The 14484-nt window shown below is 36.9% G+C and overlaps 2 protein-coding genes across 2 annotated transcripts; both read right to left on the reverse strand.

Moving 5' to 3' along the window:
• Positions 1-5766: 5766 nt before the first annotated feature.
• Positions 5767-9091, reverse strand: LOC133708902 (NADP-dependent glyceraldehyde-3-phosphate dehydrogenase). The gene is made up of 9 exons (XM_062134474.1): positions 8766-9091; positions 8469-8662; positions 8247-8375; positions 7542-7661; positions 7280-7416; positions 7018-7173; positions 6541-6919; positions 6350-6466; positions 5767-6258 (listed from the first exon to the last, which is right to left on the reverse strand). The coding sequence occupies exons 1-9, from the start codon at positions 8908-8910 to the stop codon at positions 6145-6147; spliced, it is 1491 nt and encodes a 496-aa protein (XP_061990458.1). The 5' UTR covers positions 8911-9091; the 3' UTR covers positions 5767-6144.
• A 2612-nt stretch (positions 9092-11703) lies between these two features.
• On the reverse strand, positions 11704-14055 carry LOC133726910 (small ribosomal subunit protein eS12-like). The gene is made up of 5 exons (XM_062154547.1): positions 13932-14055; positions 13467-13501; positions 12347-12647; positions 12091-12156; positions 11704-11973 (listed from the first exon to the last, which is right to left on the reverse strand). Exons 2-5 carry the CDS (start codon positions 13472-13474, stop codon positions 11914-11916), a joined length of 435 nt encoding a protein of 144 aa, XP_062010531.1. The 5' UTR covers positions 13475-13501; positions 13932-14055; the 3' UTR covers positions 11704-11913.
• Between the last annotated feature and the right edge of the window lie 429 nt (positions 14056-14484).

Raw genomic sequence — 14484 nt, forward strand, 5'->3', positions numbered from 1 at the left:
TCGGTTAAAAATAAAGAAATCACATTAATTGCATTTATAAAATGATATTTTTGAACGAAACTTTTACATAGACAAACTAACCTATAATAAACTTATTTACAGAGATTATACATTTATAATAGAATTGTAATATTTAATATGGACGAGTAATTAACTAGTACTGTAATAGGTTGCTAAACTAATGTTTTTATCTATATGTAATTATAATTGTGCTCTATATTGATAATGTGAATGTGATTACTTTTTTTTTTTTTTTTAATGGCTGGAACCCAGTGGGAGGCAAAATACAACCAAAGGGGGAGGGGGGGGGGGGGGAGACGTAACACCAAAACCCCGTGAATGAAAATGAACAAGTACACCAAACGCAATATAAAGTCTTATATTCCAAAAGCTACTACGATGTGATTCAATCCATATAGTTGAACTGGTTCCATTTAGTATCATACAATACTGCTCCCAAGTACATGAATTTTGGAAATGATTTTGGTATAGCAGATAAAAGCAAAAAGGTTTTTTGTTGTATTTAACTTAATTGGAAAAAAAAAATCAAAATTTTCATATTTTCTCTATGAAAATATGAGTAAAAAACTTCGTTGTCGGTGACATACAAATTTACAAATTTCACAGAAATTTTGGACAAAATTTCGATGTGAATTTTTAAATATATTTTGTGTGTGTAGATATTTCAGAAATTAAGAATTTTGCGGAAATGTACAGAAAATTTCAAAAAATTTCGGAAAACTCCTGACGGAAATGATATAGCATATGAATTTCGTTTCGGTACTTCCAAATTACGGAAATTTCGATGGAAATTTAGGTAGTTTTGGAGAAATTTGAAACCTTGCTTCTAGGTAATGAAGGTAACTCTTAATGATATTGTTGATACATCCACACATGTTCCATACAACAGAGCCTAAGCTCCCAAAGCACATAAACGTTGCTTTTGCCTTTTCGTCCTAACAGGTGGACAAATCCCTAACAAAAGAAAATCTATTCTAGAACTGCTTGCACATTTAAGAAAAAGACGATTAGCCTATACGACCCAAATTTTGACTAAATTGAAGCTACAAAAACATCATAAGGACTTGTAAAATCTAACAAATACTAGTAAATAAATCAATTGCCTGCAAATTTAAGGAGTCGTCTCCGAGCTTCTCGGTGCGACTTGGCTTTCGAAACCTAGGTTTCGATCGGCGGCGGCGCTTCTTCCTTTGGGAAAGGCGACGATCATGGACGGCGGCGACGTGGGGAGAGATCTTTGAGGCGATCGTGGGTGCGGCGAGGGGTTTCCTCAGACCGTGGTGGCGGTTTTCGGTCCAGGCGCTGAGTGACGAGGGCGACAGCAGCGGAGAGCGGCTGGGTTGTCTTCGTGGTTGTCGTCTGGGCTGCAGAGGAGGAGCGAGCACGAGTCGGGTAGGACGGCGGCGTCTGGGCTTGAGGTCACAAGGCTTTGAGTCGGGCTTGGCTGCGAAGATCCGATCGTGTCTGGTTGAAAGGTCAGGGCTCGGAAGGCAGAGGCTTCGGCGGTCTTTGATCGGGATGGTGATGCGCGATTGGAGAAGCCGGCCGCCAGAGCTATGGTGAGTCACCGGAGAACAGTCTGACGGTGGCGGCGAAGGAGCAGTGTGCAGGGATGCATCTCCCTTGTTGGCTCGGGTTTGGGCTTGGGCTCAACCTTGGGCTGATGGGGCAGGGGCCTATTCCTGCTAGAGAAGGTTTGCTTTGGGCTTGGGCCTACGGGCTTGGGCTCAGATCAAGACAATCTGGGCCTTAATTTATTAGGGTATGAGCCTGTTTGAAGGTGGATTAACTTCTATGAGTTTTCTATGACGTTTCTAGTCTCTTGTTTGTACCACAATTGCGTGATTGGCAAGTGAGGAATAGTTGAGTGATTTCTTTTCCGTAGGAGGCGAGGTTTTTTCATTCTTGTATAGGCTCGCTTAAATGTGAGTGTCCCAGTGATCTTTAAAGGTTTGCTTTAGCTTAGGTAGGCTACTCCGGATTTTCTTGCCGGATTTCTTATGTAAGTTTTGGTAGACTTTAGCCATTTTGCTGTTGATCTAATGAATTCAACTTCTATTTCAAAAAAATCAATCAATTAGAATCAATCAGAATCCATATGGAATTTAAACAATATGTGGATTAATAAATCCATGAATTATAAAAACTCAAACAAAATTTTTTAAAATCTGAATTGAATACACCCCCCTTCGAAGAGCAGGACTAGAGAGCGTTGTCTTAAAACTTTCTCGTTGATTTTGCTTCAAGGTCTTAACTTTCATAAATTGTAGGACTCCGACTCAGTCACCTCAACTGAATGAATTCAAATAAATATTTGTTATCTTCAAATTAAATAATTACTGAGTGCTTTTCTTATCTTTAAAGACAATCAATAAAGAAGCGGGCGTTTAGGGAAGAGCATGGCTACGGAGCAAGGTCTTCAAAGCTTTCACTTTCTCGTTAGGACTCTTTGGCTCATCCGCCAAGTCGATTTTTCCTTATTCTATGATTTTGCTTCAAAGTCTAACGTCCATCAATCGCATGACTCGATCACTCCGACCTAAATAAATTCAAATATATATTTTTTCGACCCTGACCTCCACGATTTACATAAACACACTCTTCTTAGCTTCCATTTTCTAACAGCGTTTTTATATCAAGAATTCCAACATAATAACATATGGTGAAAGATAATATCTCTGTACTTACTGTCTTTCATATCTCCATTAGTATTAGAATACAAGAGTGAGAATATATCCTGGAATCGAGAGTGAGAACATGTCTATATAAAAACCCTCATATCTCAAATGATTGTCATCAGACTATTATACTAGTCTGAATATATTTGCAAGATTACCAGAATGATTATATACATTTCTTAATGGTGTTTCGAAATTTCATCAAATCATATGCTTAAACTCTGCTAGCTCAAATCACGACCAAGTAGCAGTAGAGAATAGAGATATGATCTTGAACACTGAGAGAACTAAGGTATGTTAGATTTAAACAGCTAGCTATATATCGTGGACTCTCATTTTGGAATCGATGGAGTTGTTAATTTGGTTGATGCTAAGCTAGCCAAGTTCATTGTATACAATCACGTACGACTATATGTACCTATGAATCTCTGCAATTTTTTAATTATTTCAGAATTCGTCAAATTTATCGTGAAGCAAATAATGTTGCTCATATGTTAGCTCACTTTGCTATTTTGGATCGTGTTGTGGATATTTCTTTAGTTGAGACTCCTGATTTCTTACAAGATGTCCTCTATGAGGATTTTTGTAACGCAACTATGTAAGCTCGAGGTACAAGTATTACGTCCCCTCGATGCAGCAAAACTTAATGAATAATAATTTAGGTGTGGGGATGAGCCTCCCAGCTTGATTAGGTTTAAAACCCCATTTATCAAAAAAAATATGTACCTATATATGAAGTATAAGAATCTAAATCATGCGATGAATTGTTAATGTTCCAAAATTCTGTGCACCCAATTCTGCCATAACTAGAAAGATGGTGAAATTTTTTAGTATTTGATCTATATCATGTTTTAGTATAATATATGAAATCACACGTCTCGTTTGTTTTAGGGATTAAAAATGTGAGAATAAGAACTAATTTATGTTTTTCTATGTTCCAAAATTCTGTGCACCCAATTAAGCCATAACTAGAAAGATGGTGAAATTTTTTAGTATTCGATTTATATCATGTTTTAATTAGTATAGTATATGAAGTCACATGTCTCGTTTGTTTTAGGGATTAAAAATGTGAGAATAAGAACTAATTTATACTAGAGTCTGAGTGTCTGACTATATTGCAAGATTACCAGAATGATTATATACATTTCTTAATAGTGTTTCGAAATTTCATCAAATCATATGCTCAAACTTTGCTAGCTCAAATCACGACCAAGTAGCAGTAGAGAATAGAGATATGATCTTGAACACTGAGAGAACTAAGGTATGTCAGATTTAAACAGCTAGCTATATATCGTGGACTCTCATTTTGGTATCGATGGAGTTGTTAGTTTGGTTGATGATAAGCTAGCCAAGTTCATTGTATCCAATCACGTACGACTATATGTACCTATGAAATATAAGAATCTAAATCTCATGCGATGATTGTTAATGTTCCAAAATTCTGTGCACTCAATTCAGCCATAACTAGAAAGATAGTGAAATCTTTTAGTATTCGATATTTATCATGTTTTAATATACTATATGAAATTACATGTCTCGTTTGTTGTAGGGATTAAAAATGTGAGAATAAGAACTCATTTGTGTATTTCTATGTGTTAAGTGTAAGTTTAAGGAATGTGACTATAATTTTTTCATATGTCTTATGTTTTTCCTTGTAATTAATTTCGTCGGTATCTAAATATATAAGAGAAACTATGCATCTGCTTCAAGTAGTAATTTGAAGATGAAATAATTCAAGTTAAATAGAGAGATATTGGCGTCACCATCTTTTCTATAAGAAAAAAAAAGTATGAGACAAACAAATAAATTCGAAAGGAGTTAGTAAATCCAATTAAATTGACAAGGCAAAACTAAAGATGTAGGTATATGTCCTTGTCTTTTACCAATCCCATCTCCACTTTTTGATACTCAGGTCATAGGGTCTCTTTACAACTCATATACCCATTTAATCAATAATCACCCTAATGTCAATGCAATCCTTAAATTAAACATGATTATCTTGTTTTTGCTCCTTAAAAGGGTCTTTAATTATAACGACATCTATCTAGCTTGCATGCGTCAAAAAATTATGTACATAATCCCGAGTTCTTAACTAATTAAACCCAATAAAAACTCATTCCAAGAATCACTTTTGAAAATGATAATGTGAACTTCAAATCAAATTCCAGAAGATGTTTCCCCCTTTTATTCCTTTTTGAGCTATGCAACTAATCCATGTCATATGTAGCTTAATATCCATTGAGATACTTTTCCAGACAAGAAAAAAATATGTTGTATCTGATTAATGCCATGTATATTGCTAAATGTATTCCAAAGTCGACCCCTTCCATCAATCAATCATACCAAATTGGAATTCCAGGCCAACTTGATCCTTGCGGATGATGAAGAACTGGATTGCGCATCTAATTATAAGCCGTAAACTAAATTCTAGGCCCATAACAAGAAAAAGCATATAGTGTTAATTGGTTTGCAACAATGTGAAACACCATTAGCTCCACGATAAACTAGTTGATCGAACACTCTAGTAATGACCTATTTTCTTTAAAAATATCGGAGGGGCGGCTCGACGGTTATTGCTGAACAGCTAATAACGTTTAATAATTCGTAAAATTAAGCTACCGATACATAAAATCTACTCCCAATTAGAGAGGTATCATCCCTTAAATTGTTGATGAATTAGAGTTGAGATCAGTTTGAACTGATGCATTCACGAATTTATCATAATGGCCACCTCTTCTGCCTCCCTTATTTAACAAAAAGGTTGCTTGTTCTTAAGATATTGCTGCTTAAAGTGTGTTCTGTTACATCTAGAGGCTGGATGCTTAGGAGGGCGATCGGATTTTATTCTTTAATAGGGTCCTATTATTGTTGTGAACTTGTGACAAAATACTAATGGAATTTGATCCCAAAAAGAAAAGAAAAAAGAATTAGTTTAGTAGCGCCTTTTGATATCATTTTGGGAAGGATACCTTCGAATTTTGAATGTTAACAGATTCTGAAAATAAAAAAAGACCATTAGCATGCGCGTGGTGCATGTCAAGGTGCTAGTAATAGTTTGTTGCAGATGTAATGAGAAGCCTCAATTGTTTAAAAACCAAGTTCAAAACGTAGCATAGTAGTACAATTCCTCTGTTCTTATTAAGTGAAGTTTCCAAATAGTTTGGCTAACATATATAGCTAATTGGTACAGAAGAGAAGCCTCAAATTCTTGCCAGAGCTATAACATCAGCTAACACAAATGATGCAGCTAGCCGTTTGGAAAGAGTATCCCAGTTATTCATCTTTCTCATCGATCAACTCCGTTACGCCGTAGGAGATCATAACATTTTACAGTCTGCAGCCTAAAATTCACACTCACACATTTTACTAATTTCATCAGCTACACGATATTGATTAAGTAGCTAGCTCTGAATACCATGATTCTTTCTTTATTTTACACAACTTACTAACCCATGGTGTAAGAAGGGGTTGGTAAGTTGATTACAGTGGTCTTGATCTTGGTCATCATATTGATGCTGTTGGTGATTCCCTGTGACCCAATTCCACTATCTTTTATACCCTGTCATTCATCACAAAACTCTATGTTAATATGATGCAATGCAAGCAAACTAAACTACTTTGGTAGGTGTAATTCTGAAGCGATAGCTCACCTGAAATGGAAAGTGATCTGGACCACGAGCAGGCGCCGAGTTTATCTGAACTGTTCCTGTCTCCATTGCATCACTAATCAACATTGCTTTGTTGATGTCTTTGGTGAACACACATCCCTGTATATTTCACTCGTGTAAAAACTTTGTTATGTTAAATTAAATCACATCATGTTATGATAAAATAGCGTTACCTGTAGTCCGAAATTGCTAGCATTGCAATGGTGGATCCCTTCTTCAACAGTACTAATCCTAATAACTGGCAAAACTGGACCGAATGGCTCTTCCCAAGCAATTCTCATATCAGGTCTGACATTATCTAACAACAAGGGCCAGATAAGGTTCCCCTCTCTTCTGTACTCCTGGCAAAATGTTGCTTCTTTCTGTTTTGCATCCATAACCAACCCTTCGATATAGTTTGCAGATGATTCCGTCACAACTGGAGTGATGTCACAGTTCTCCTCCGGTGGCCCGACGGTTAACTTTGCCACCTTGGCCTTCACTTTCTCAACCAGGGCATCAGCAACAGATTCCATCACCAACACAACCTTGACAGCAGTACATCTCTGACCACTGTTACAAGATGTGCATCCCATGTTTAGACTAATTACTCAAAATTGATGTGGTGGCTTACATATGTAAGCACAAGAGAAAGAATCGACTCAATTCACCTGTAGGAAAAGCCTCCTTTTATTATGTTTACGGCCACCAAATCAAGATCAGCATCTTCAAGCACAATGCAGGCATCTTTTCCTCCCAACTCCATCTGAAGAGGGATCATGCCTGCCTTTTTTGAAATTGCAACACCGGTGTCACCACCAGTGAAGCTGTCAAACCGCAATTGATCAATAAGCAACTATATAAATGTATCGAGACAACGAAACTAGGGGAGTAGCTAATTTTGTATCAAACAATGGTAGGTTGGGATTCTACCTAATACAATTCACTCCGGGATGCATGGTAAGGAAGTCACCTATCTCAGATCCTTTCCCAGTGACACAGCTAATAAGGCCTTTGGGGAAACCAGCCAAGTGAAAACAATGTACCATATGAAGGGCAGAAACAGCACCCTAGATGCAAAGTAGGGGTAACATGAGAGATCACCAACAACATTTGTAAAGGCAGCTTCACAAACACAACCTAATACATTCTAACAATAACAGCTGAATGAATGTGTAATTCCTTGAATTGATACCTGAGTTGGGGGTTTGAGCACAAGAGAGTTTCCAGCAATCAATGCCGGAGCAATTTTTGAGACGGCAAGGTTGACAGGATAGTTAAATGGTGGAATGGCTAGAACCACACCAAGTGGAATCTGCAATTGAAAATCAGTTGTATTGAGCAAAATTTCTCCGAAATAATGATAATGAATATTAATGATTTGGAAGATTTACCCATGAGATTAAATTTACTACAAAGTAAATGCTAGCTGCTACTTATTCATTATCTACTGGTTTGAGAATCACTGTGTTATAATCCAACTTCAGAAAATACTAGTGCAAGTCTTATGAGTTATATATGACGCACATTGAGACATGATTATGATTCTAGAATTTGAAGAGACTCACTTTCCAAGTTGAGAAATTGAAGAAAGATAAAATCGGTAAGCGTTGTGATAAATTACCAAGGTGAGAGTGGTTTCGTACAGTTGGTAGGATTTGGTCATGTTATGAACTTATGACCAAAGAAATTGATGAAAACAGATAAATATTGTTTCAAAAACCAAGTGTTGGTTCTTCAATTTGCCATCATCTTTTGTTACAAAGAGGTTTAGGCGGACACCATCTTTTGTTATCTGGAAAGGCTTGCATCATCAAAACCAACCTACCTATGCAAATGCCATTAACTCAACAGTAAAAGAGAAACAGGACAGACAAAAAATAGTAAAAAGTAGATGTACCTTGGAAGTGAGGCAGTACTTGGTTCTTTCATTTCCAGGAAAACTATCAGACAACAAGAACTTCCCTTCACCAAGGATCCTGACCCCTTCTTCAGCAGTGTAAGAGATCAAATCTCCAGACCTGACAACCTTCACAAAACCCAAACTTGAATCGAAATTTTTCACAGAAACAAAAAAAAAATCACCTTGAAATTAAAAGATAAAGTTTATGCTTATACACACCTCCGTAACAGCATCTTTAGCAGGCTTAGCAATCTCTTTAACCAAACACTCCGCAATTGGAGCTTTGTGTTCCTTGAGGATAGAAGCAGCCTTGTGAAGTAGCTCTGCTCTCTTCCAAAGTGGAGTCTTTGCCCATAACTTCTGTGCAGTTTTTGCTGACTCCATCACCTTGTTGACCTCTTCTTGTGTACAAGCTGAGCCAACCAGATAAAGGGTACTTGTAATTAATTCACTTTGCAAAAGTGAATCAAAGCATCTAGAGAATCATGAACATGGTTAAAGAAAAAGAGTAATCACCTTGAACCTTGTAGTGAACCTTTCTTGTAGTTGGGTTGATGATGGGAACAAGTTTACCAGAAGATGATTTCTTCCATTCTCCATCAGAGTAGTACTTGTAGGCTTCTCCGTCCAATATCTCTGTAAACAAACCAGTACCAGCCATATTTTTTTCTCAAAGATTTAAGAAACCAGAGGAAAACTCGACTCAGGAAATGCTTGAAAGCTTGAATAGGACTACTAGCACCCTCTTTAGAACTGAGCTCTACAAGTCAAATTATAAAGAGATGATGAAGATGAGGACTGATTGTGTGGTGGTATTTATAATTGTTGTAGTTTGGGTTTTGGTTTGTGGGTATGGTTTGGTGTTTTTATATAAGGGAAAGGTGAGCCACACTTTTTCCAGTGAAATGGGACAAAGGAGGAAGGTGGTTAGGTGGTTCTAGGTTTGACAAGTAGGCAATTACTGCATGCGCCTTTGTTAACTTTGTGGCACTCATGCATTGTGTCTCTTTAGCTTTCATACTAGAAGTAAATCAAAAATTACTTGGCCTCGTTCTCTCCGAACTGAAGCTTAATCTTGTTTCTCCCTTTTAGATTCTAGGTAAATTGTTTGCAATATTCATATGCTACTACGTACTCTGAAATTGACTTTAGGTCTCTGAGTTTATTATTTTGGTAACAAATCTTTTTATTGTATGGTAGATTGTTATACATCATTTTTTTTTTTTTTTTTTTGAAAAGAAACACAAGTTGTATGAATAAAATGACATTTTTAGTTAAGATCGCTCGAACATCCGGGGGAACCAAGGAACCACATCCTACTAGAGGTAAGGGCTAGATGAGCGCAAAACTATGAGCAGCCCCCATTAAAGCTGAACATGATGAGAAGAATAACCAGGAAGATGCAACAAGATATTTGAGATACCCTATGTATAATATTGCTCTTTTCTTAAATGAATATTGATGTTTTAGTACACTTTGTGATCATAGTTAATGGATGGGCTACTTAATGTATAATGAAACCATGAGCCGCATATGCATTAATTCATAAGTGGCAGCTAGCCAACAGCTAGTATATAGAACACAAAAATTTGACTCCATTAATTAATTAATTAATCCAAGTGTTACCAGTAAGTTGTTGAACTCTGACTAAATTAGGATCTTCATCAGTCATGAAAGGACATATAATATAGAAAATCAGAAAGCAATTACATCTTCTCCTCTACATGAACGAAACGTTTTTATCTCCAACTTGATTATGAACATATATTGTATGAAGGGTAAAAGATTTTATAGAAGGATGATTAGGACCTTTAACCCTACCTGAGTTCGTTTTGATTGGGCGAATAAGAGGACCAGTAGTAGTCACAGTACTGCACCGGGGAAAATATGAAGTAGATAAACCACGCTTGCCACCTACCTAATATTAAGTCCCATTACTTGAAAACTTATGAAGAAAAAAATACTGACATCAAGAAATTCATGCATAATTATTGCCTACCAGATTAAGCAAGAAGTAGGGAGAAAGTGAAGAAAAAAAACCTGCTGGGACTTTATGCCAATTATTGATTCAAAACCATGAAAAGTACTGTTACTGAAGCTGAGCTGGGCCATGAGATGTTCTATCTCTTTTAAGTCCTGAAAAATAAGTTATGTCTTAGAATAGCTATAGGTGTAATTAGCTTATTGATACCTAAATAACAGTAATTTGATGTGTAACTTGCCTTGGTGAACTGCAATTTGTCTGATGGAACGTGTTTTATGGGGAGCTTTAGGCGGATTTGAACATCAACTCCTTATTTTTCTTCGCAATATGTATCATATGTAAAAAACACGAGATATAACGCAGTTCAGCAATTTTGTTGAACATTGATCCTTTTTATAGGCAGTAACATTTCCCATGCAGGATGGAATGAAATTTTGGTTGTGGAGGTTTCAAAGTTTGCTGCGGAAGTTTCGAAGGTCGCTGCTTCCGTCCTATTATACCAGCCATGCAAGAGCAAGAGCACTAGCTACATTTGCATTAAAAGAATGCCGCACCAACTGGTTCCCTCTACCTACCTATACATGGGGATGGGGGCCGACAATTCTGAAATTGTCTGATCACACAATTCAAAACCCACATAAAATAAAACAGGTCGTCGATTCAAATTTGTCTATTATGACACGTTTAATACCTTAACATAGTAAAAAACCAACACAACATATTTACAACCCTATCTGTTCATACCTAATAGTAAATCATACTTTTTTCGGTGAAAGAATCACAAAAATTTAGCATGGAGCCAGATTACAGGAATCCATTCCATTCTGGATCTGGATTAGATTTTGTGATTCAAAACTGATCTTACATCACAGAGCCAGTTGCAACTAGCTTGTATCTCGGGGGGAGGTAATAGGTAAGGAATAAGGATAAGAAGCCCTTGTCACGGACAACATGCCCATTAATGAGATGATAAAGTGATAAACCGCCAAAACCGTATCGGAGTTTGACCCGATCGGACCCAGACCCGTTTCAAAAAGCTCAACCAACTCTATGGGACATGGCAGCTTGCACAAGCATATCCTCTCTCTTGTACCAGTGGATGAACTTCTACAACATGTTGCCCTCCCCCAAATTATTGGGAAGATAGTGTCGGCACAGTTACCAAGGATGATTCAAATTTCCCAGTTACCAAGGATGATTCGGACCCAGAACCTGAATGACATCTACAAAGAATGGTGGTTGAAAGCTAACATGGTACACAAGAATTCCTGGTGTAGCTTAACCCAGACTTCAAGGGCTACAATTCTATGTAGGATGTTGCCTAATCAATTGAAAATGCATTGCATTTCATGGACCACAACACCATAAGTGATGTGCTAAAGTCCAGGGGATAGGACCATTTGTGTCCAATTCAATCACACACTTTAAAATGAATGACGAACAAGATGGTAGTTGGGGCAAACAAAGATATGTAAAACACTAATGAATCCATAACAAAATTATCACTCCATTGAAGGATATGTTAAACACAGATGATAGCATGCTCCAAAATATGATGGTTTCAGAATCAGAAAGGACATGTTATAAGTAGGGACAGACAATACTAAGGAAGGTCCATGACTATCTAAAGAACAATGCCCCCGGGTTAAAAGGGCCTCAATTTCCAACCTCTTCCAGGTTTTAATGGGACTTCACGTACTCCTGAACAACATGAAGGCCTTCTGTATCTTCACCAAAATCCTGCAAAACAATAGACTAGACTTGTAAGGAAACAAAAACCATACAAAGAGAAATAGCTTAGAGAGATAACAACAGAAATATACTAAATTAACACACTCAAAATGAATGTAATAATACCTTGACAACAACGCAAGAGCAACCAACGACCTTTCTTGCCTTCCCTTCAGAATCAATCTTGCAAAGCTGTGAGAAGATAAAATCAACAATAAGTTAGAAAAGTATTAATTAAAAGTAACAGATTATCCACTGGCAGAGAAAATCAGGTGAAGGGAAATGCATTTGTTTGTAATTAATCCTGGAACTATACAAATGGCAAAATAAGGATGCATTTGAGATAAGTACTTTAAAGCAAGAATTGAATATTTTCACTTACCCCAGACCATTCTCCAAGAGTTTTAGCACTAGGAATTGTCATTAGGTTAACATTATGCTCTGCACACAGTGACTTCACCAGCTTAACATAATCAGCCTGGTCGCAGTCCTCAGCCAAAACGCAAAGCTGTGCAGCATGCTTCTCAATGACCTTGGCAGCTTCATGCAGGCCCCGTGTAAGCCCACCATGAGCCAATGACTTCCTAAGCACAAGTTGCAACGCTGTCATGAGGTCCATGGGCTCACCTAGAGCTGGAGCAGCAGCTACAGGCTCAGCAGGAACGGGAACCTCAACTTCATCTCTGTAGAAGCAATGAAATGAAAGGGAGTTGAATTAGAGATAAGAATGCATGTAGATATCAATAAAGAAATTATAAACAGTATGCAAAATATACTGCAGCATGCTAGCACCTTCAAGTAAGTGAAATCCTAACTTAAGAAACCAACAAAGAAATAATAGCTCCGCAGTGCAAGTTCACATCTTAAGGTGACTGACAAGGAATATAATGACTTCGTACAACTTGCAAAAGCACCCAGTTTTCTTTTCTTCTTCAAGACAACATGAAATGCTAGATGCAGAACAAAAGCAACTAGCCTATATCAGAACAATACAATAGGTCACAACGCAAATAAAACTAACATTTAGAGTTCACACATTCCATGTACAAGCTGAAATTATGGACTGAATCCTAGAGGCAGAACATACACAACTAGCCTATATCAGTACCAGGCAAAAAAGTCACCACATGAACAAGACTAACATTCAGACATTCCCTGTGCAATCTGAAATGATAGACTGAACGCTAGATGCAGAACAAATGCACCTATATCAGAACCATAGTCAAGAAGGGAACAAAAGTAGCATTTACACATTCCATGAGCAAGCTTAAACGATAGACTGAATGCAAATGCAGGGTTCATAAACATAAGTTTTCATTTTCTGATATATAACATAATTAGCATTCATAAGTTCTCTCCGTCTTTCGCAAAACATGATTAATAGCACATGTCAATTTTAATATCCATAACAAGTCCTTTCAAGATCACTACATATACATCTTGTATGTATTGCCTATCTACACTAAATGAGAAAACAATCGGAAAGAGAATTGTCCACGTACCCTGACATCTTGCACGTCTGTCAATCTCAGAAGCCCTGGTCACATTACATTGACAAAAAAAAAAAAAAAACAATGTCAAACATCTCCGAAACCATATATGACAACTTAACAATCGAAACCCAACAATTCTAATAATAGCAACAACAAACTAACGATTACAACAACAGTGGATTCTGTCTCAGTTTCCAAGTTACTAATCCGAATGTTACTAGTTATAAAAACCAAGTCATCACCCAGTTCCAAAAACAATACAAGCACCCAGAAAAGATGTTAACTTTAGTCCTCAAAAACCCTAATCACAATGAAATCTAACAGCTTTAAAGGAAGAAACACACAATTCCTATACATCTTTCTCACTTTCATGCATAATTTTCAGAGCAGAAACAGAGCATGTAAACAAAAACAGTCATGAAAGTTAAGTAAAGGGAACAGTGTGATCAGATGTAGAGATAGTCAACGGCTGACCTTGACGGTGTTTGGTGGCGGTGGTGGAGGCACAGATCTGAGAGCCGCAGTTGTGTATTTTGCTGAAGGAGAAAGTGAAGGAGGCGAGTACTCCTGTCTTATAACACTTGCAACAAGTACCCCTAAAACCCTACTATCAATTTACTATGATGCCCTTCTTCGCCTCTTTTTTTTTTTTTTACTAGCCAATATTTTCAAAATTATTAGAAAAAATGTGGAAAATAACTGAAAATAAAAGGAAAATTGTTGAAAATAATTTTCAAATTTATTGTCAAGCATTTGACCATTTTTCTCAGATTTATCTTGTTCGAATTTCAAAATCATTCTCCTATTGAGTTATCTACTCTATATGCGAAACAAGTTATTTTCTGACTACTAAATAGTGAGAAATCAATATGACTCTCTAATACTTTTAAACTGCAAGTACTTACAGTCACCAAAATTAGTCGTAATGGCTGTATAAATGTAGCGTTGTTCCTGATCATTAGAGAGTTGATATTGTGTTGTTCAAGAGCGAGTGAGTTAGTTTAATCAGTTTAAATTTTTTGCATTT

This window comes from Rosa rugosa, chromosome 1, assembly GCF_958449725.1.
Source record: "Rosa rugosa chromosome 1, drRosRugo1.1, whole genome shotgun sequence".
NCBI lineage: Eukaryota > Viridiplantae > Streptophyta > Magnoliopsida > Rosales > Rosaceae > Rosa > Rosa rugosa.

What these genes read in the sequence shown, in the direction of transcription:
- LOC133708902 (XM_062134474.1), bottom strand. Translation starts at nt 8,910, where the DNA reads ATGGCTGGTACTGGTTTGTTTACAGAGATATTGGACGGAGAAGCCTAC. An exon ending in TGCTCAAACCCCCAACTCAG is followed by an intron (nt 7,417 to 7,541) that starts GTATCAATTCAA and finishes CTTTGCATCTAG; the next exon opens with GGTGCTGTTTCTGCCCTTCA. An exon ending in CTAGCAATTTCGGACTACAG is followed by an intron (nt 6,467 to 6,540) that starts GTAACGCTATTT and finishes TGAAATATACAG; the next exon opens with GGATGTGTGTTCACCAAAGA.
- LOC133726910 (XM_062154547.1), bottom strand. An exon ending in CTCTTGGAGAATGGTCTGGG is followed by an intron (nt 12,157 to 12,346) that starts GTAAGTGAAAAT and finishes ATCTTCTCACAG; the next exon opens with CTTTGCAAGATTGATTCTGA. An exon ending in GCTCTTGCGTTGTTGTCAAG is followed by an intron (nt 11,974 to 12,090) that starts GTATTATTACAT and finishes ATTGTTTTGCAG; the next exon opens with GATTTTGGTGAAGATACAGA.